Here is a 4,529-nt window from a genome sequence, read left to right as displayed (position 1 = left end):
ATTCAGTGATTCAAACAATAATTATTCATATTGAACTTAATTAAGAGAAAAATGTTTTATCATGATAATGTTTAGACACTAAAAGATCAAATAGTTATACAACGATTTTTATGATCATTATTTTTTTTGATAGTAAATAGTAACAGTTGCTTGTTGGTAATTTGGGGGGGCCAGATATAACATTTTTTTATTATGCATTGTTTTTTAAATTCCGTTAAAAATATTCCTAGTCAGAAAAGTGGTCTGATGTTTTCTCGCTTATCCATTTTTTGGTTCGAACTAATGGTATTTAGAAAATCAGAATTGTTTGCTATAACAATGATAACGTAGATCATGGTGTATTTAGGTGTGCTTTTATTGCGAGATAAGCTAAATTTCAGTGTTACCCATTAACTGATTCTTCTACCACACTAAATCACTTCAATCGAATCATCCGGTGAATCGATTCAGTCGTGAATTACTCATCCCTAGTTAGTTGTTCCGCCATAAAATCACCATATGATTTAGCACTAGCTCAATAAAGTCATCATAGATCATTGTTATATTTAAAATATTATTATTTTATTAATTTACTAAATAAAGGTTAAATTATTATATAAAATTATAACTGAATATCTAAATTATAGAAAAAAAACTTTAAAACTATTATTATAATTATGATTCTATTATACTTAAGTAGTAGATACAATTTGAAAGGAAAAACAGAACAAAAACTGAGAGCCACATTACCGAATGCTCTCTTGAACATTATTAGAACCGTACGGTTTTATTTTGAACTTTGATCTGCCTTAGTACTGTCGTAATATGCACAATGTTCTGCATTACGCATCTTACATTATCATTAAAAAAATTACTACTCTATATTTACTACCAATAATTGGTATACAATTATTGTATACAACACAAATAATTAATTTATCTGTCATAACATATACACATTTGTACAATAGCTATTATATATGTATATACATGTTAAATTGATTATTGTATACTATGAATCTTATCTTAAAAATAATTATCATGTTATGTTCAAATTTTACACAATAAACTGAAAATCACTAAAAGCGCTGACGGCAACAACCCATGATGGGGGTAATTAAAAGTAATATAAAAAGGCGCTGATTTTCTAAGAGAAAAGAATTCTCTCTTCTTTTGAAGACCTGAATTCAATAAGGAATTCAGAATTCTTCTGTTTTGATTTTGAACAAACTAGCCGCGACCCCGTGTTGTCGTCGGTACATTTTAAAGCGATATTGAATACAATTATTTTGCGTTAACACTTTATTTATTTAAAAGAGATAGTATAAATATTTACGCAAACTTTGACGATCTTTGTACAAGCCAAATAAAAAAGTAAGTAAATTTATATTAACCCAATTATTTAGAATTAATAATCTGAGTAAAGAATGATAAAGCAATAGATCACATATTTATATTCAAACTTTATTAATTGTTACTGACTAGTTCGTACCTTATACATAATCACATTACATGGTATTCGTGAGATGGCCACCGCCTCTTCGTTGCCTAAAAGAGTTTAAAACCTAATGTGATTTCTACTGTATATATAAACACTTCGACTGGGTATTCGTGAGATGGCCACCGCCTCTTCGTTGCCTCAGTGTATTATTTCAGGTACTTACCAGTTAGATCATTTTTAATACCTCTATGAGAGGAACTTAATTTGTATCTTTTTATATCTACTTGTCTTTATTATTCTAAACCCTCGGACTCTACTACCCCGATAGAACCTCGTTGCTCCTGAATTGACCAAATCCCTAACATCCAACTTTGGTCAAATTAAATACCTCATACATTCACCGTTTTTGCTTATATTTTTTGTATTACTACAGTACTTATAAACAAATTCTGCATTACTTATTGAACGCTGAACTTTCTCAGCACTCGAGGGTCGCTTGAACCGATCGTGAACCATAATAATGGTAATCGGGCGGAATCCGGATTGTCTACTTTAGTACTCATAGAGCATATATTTTCTTTTATTTGTTTTTAACCGACTTTAAAAAAAAGGAGGATGTTATGAATTCGGTTGTAATTTTTATGTTAATACGCTATTTATAAACCGATTCGAAAATTCTTTCTTTTAACACGCTTATACTAGTTTCACCTGTATGTATGTTTGTATGTAACTCTCCAAGCGCCACGCGTTATCGCATATTCCGTCGTCTATGGCCTTGAGACTAGACTGTCATAACGCAACCACCCCGCCCCACGCCACGCTCACATCACAACGGCAACACTATTCCTATAAAAATTTATTTTTAGTTATCGTACCCGTACACGCGTGCGTCTCACCAATATTATATACAATATTATAAACAAATTTTTATTTTGACTGACCAATACCATCCGCGTGTCATACGGCTTACGTATATATTCCTCCCGCCGTTTATACCTCAGGTATAACGTTAGTCCGACCCGCCCGCCAACAAAACACAGCTATACCTAGTGCATGATATGTTTACGTACTTAAGTCGCATTATTTGTATATACATATATATATATATATATATATTCTAATTACTATTAAAATGTATATATTAACACGATTTATTCTAAGAGATATAAAGTATTCATTCCGATTACGAGGGAAGATTTCCGTATCGTCATTTTTAGTCCGAAAATTAGTTAGAAAATTTACCGACTGAAACTTTAATTAGAAAGCGTGGTATTTCTAAATCAAAAAACATTGCCGATTTATTTGTGAATAATTCAGAGGAACGAAGTTTGCTTATAAAGAAAATTATGAATTAAAATGAACACTATTGGAAAAGAAAGAAGAAAGTTTCGATGAATTTGATTTATTTTTCAAAACTGTGGCCGTAACAGCTAAAAAATTACCAATCAAAGGATNTTTTTCAAAACTGTGGCCGTAACAGCTAAAAAATTACCAATCAAAGGATAACTCGAAGCTAAGAGAAAAATTTTTTCATTGATGACTGAACTTGAAGAAAAGTATTTGTTAGACGAACAACCTATACACCCACATGCTGTTCAACAACATTTTCAAACATTGGATTCCTTTCAGCCTTCCCCATCAACAAGTATGTACTCAAGATCATTAGACTCACAGTTTTCCATGTACAGCTATGATGACCCCACTACTGCATAACATTTTACAATCTGTAATATGTTTTATTTTTATTTTCAATTTTTATATTCGCTTATTTACATACTGAGTATTAAAAGTTTTAATTTTTATTATGTTTTTTGTAAAAATAAAATCTACGTTTATTTTATATGATGTATAAGTACCTATATATTTTTTTCATTAACATTTACTTGTTGAGTATTTTATAATTTTTATTAAAAGTTGGATTTATTTATTATGTTTGGTAATTTAATAATAAACATTTATGTGATTTTTTATTTAATTATTATTATTTTATTACTTTAATTATTGGTTATGATTTAAGAATCAAGAAATTCAAGATTCAAGAAAGAGCCTCTTCATTATTAAAAAATTCTCTGAACAAATTTCTAACTCCAAATCCTTCAATATTTGAAAACCTTCCTCGTCGGGAAAGTGGCATCATATTGTTAGTTGGTGGTAATTGTTTAGTATCATATTCGAAAAATGGTCGTTTATAATGACCCAGAACTGCTTGAACTTCGTATACGGACATGTTTTCCATCAATTGCTAAAATACAATTTGGGAAATTCGACTTGTACGAAAATTCTGCGGATTTTTGTTTATAATCAATATTTTTTGAATCGGGCAAAAAAATGGACACCAATTTAATTTTCAATTCAGCTAGTGTTTTTTTTATAATTATGCTTAAATAGTTATGACTGATACGAAAAGCGAATGCTAATGATCTCAATGATTCACCAGTGGCAAGATACCTATTTAAAAAGAATTCAAACTTAATTACTACCGTAAATACTGTTAATACGCCACTGGTAGGTATAGATACAATTTATAAAATATTAAATTAATTATAATACCTTAAAGTAACTGCTAATTTTTCTGCCGGCGATATAGGATTTTTAATTCGATTGTTAGGTGGTAAAGTTAATTTTTCTTCCACCAAAGATAGTAAAAAATTAAATTGTTCATAATTAATTCGGAAATATTCCCGAAACCTAACGTGATTGCTTGTTAAATGTCGATTAATTAATATTTCAAAAAATCCTTCACTTTCGCGATTTTTAAAGATATTGTCCGTTGTTTTTCTTTTCTTTGGCGTTAAATAAGATAATAATCTAGCCTCATCGTCATCCTCATCCATTAAGAGAAGACTTAAAATATTATTATTATTAAAAATAAATTTATCCATTGTATAAGATTTTTTTTAGAATACTCGCGTAATGCGTACTTGAAGAGATATTAAACTGAAATGACAATATTACTGTTTGTGAAAACAGGCCGAAAATAATAATTTAATCATCGCGACATGTCGCGGTCGTTACTTGTAGACCACAACAGTCGCGACGACAGTTCATGATCGCCGGTCGCTGCGACCAGTCGTCGCGACACGTCGCGCCTGGCAGACCGTACCTTAAG

At 30.3% G+C, this 4,529-nt stretch overlaps 1 protein-coding gene across 1 annotated transcript; it reads right to left on the bottom strand.

The window, feature by feature from the left end:
• Positions 1-3,348: 3,348 nt before the first annotated feature.
• Positions 3,349-4,520, bottom strand: LOC126909504 (uncharacterized). Its single transcript, XM_050691937.1, has 2 exons — positions 3,971-4,520; positions 3,349-3,868 (listed from the first exon to the last, which is right to left on the bottom strand). The coding sequence occupies exons 1-2, from the start codon at positions 4,300-4,302 to the stop codon at positions 3,607-3,609; spliced, it is 594 nt and encodes a 197-aa protein (XP_050547894.1). The 5' UTR covers positions 4,303-4,520; the 3' UTR covers positions 3,349-3,606.
• Between the last annotated feature and the right edge of the window lie 9 nt (positions 4,521-4,529).

Source organism: Daktulosphaira vitifoliae, unplaced genomic scaffold, assembly GCF_025091365.1.
Source record: "Daktulosphaira vitifoliae isolate Bord-2020 unplaced genomic scaffold, ASM2509136v1 Scaffold_471, whole genome shotgun sequence".
NCBI classification, from domain to species: Eukaryota; Metazoa; Arthropoda; class Insecta; order Hemiptera; family Phylloxeridae; genus Daktulosphaira; species Daktulosphaira vitifoliae.
Note: the sequence above shows the minus strand (reverse complement) of the source record. Positions and strands in the feature narration are given on the sequence as shown.

Coding starts and splice junctions, on each gene's coding strand:
- LOC126909504 (XM_050691937.1), bottom strand. CDS start 4,302: ATGGATAAATTTATTTTTAATAATAATAATATTTTAAGTCTTCTCTTA. Junction 3,869..3,970: donor AAATTAGCAGTTACTTTAAG/GTATTATAATTA, acceptor CTTTTTAAATAG/GTATCTTGCCACTGGTGAAT.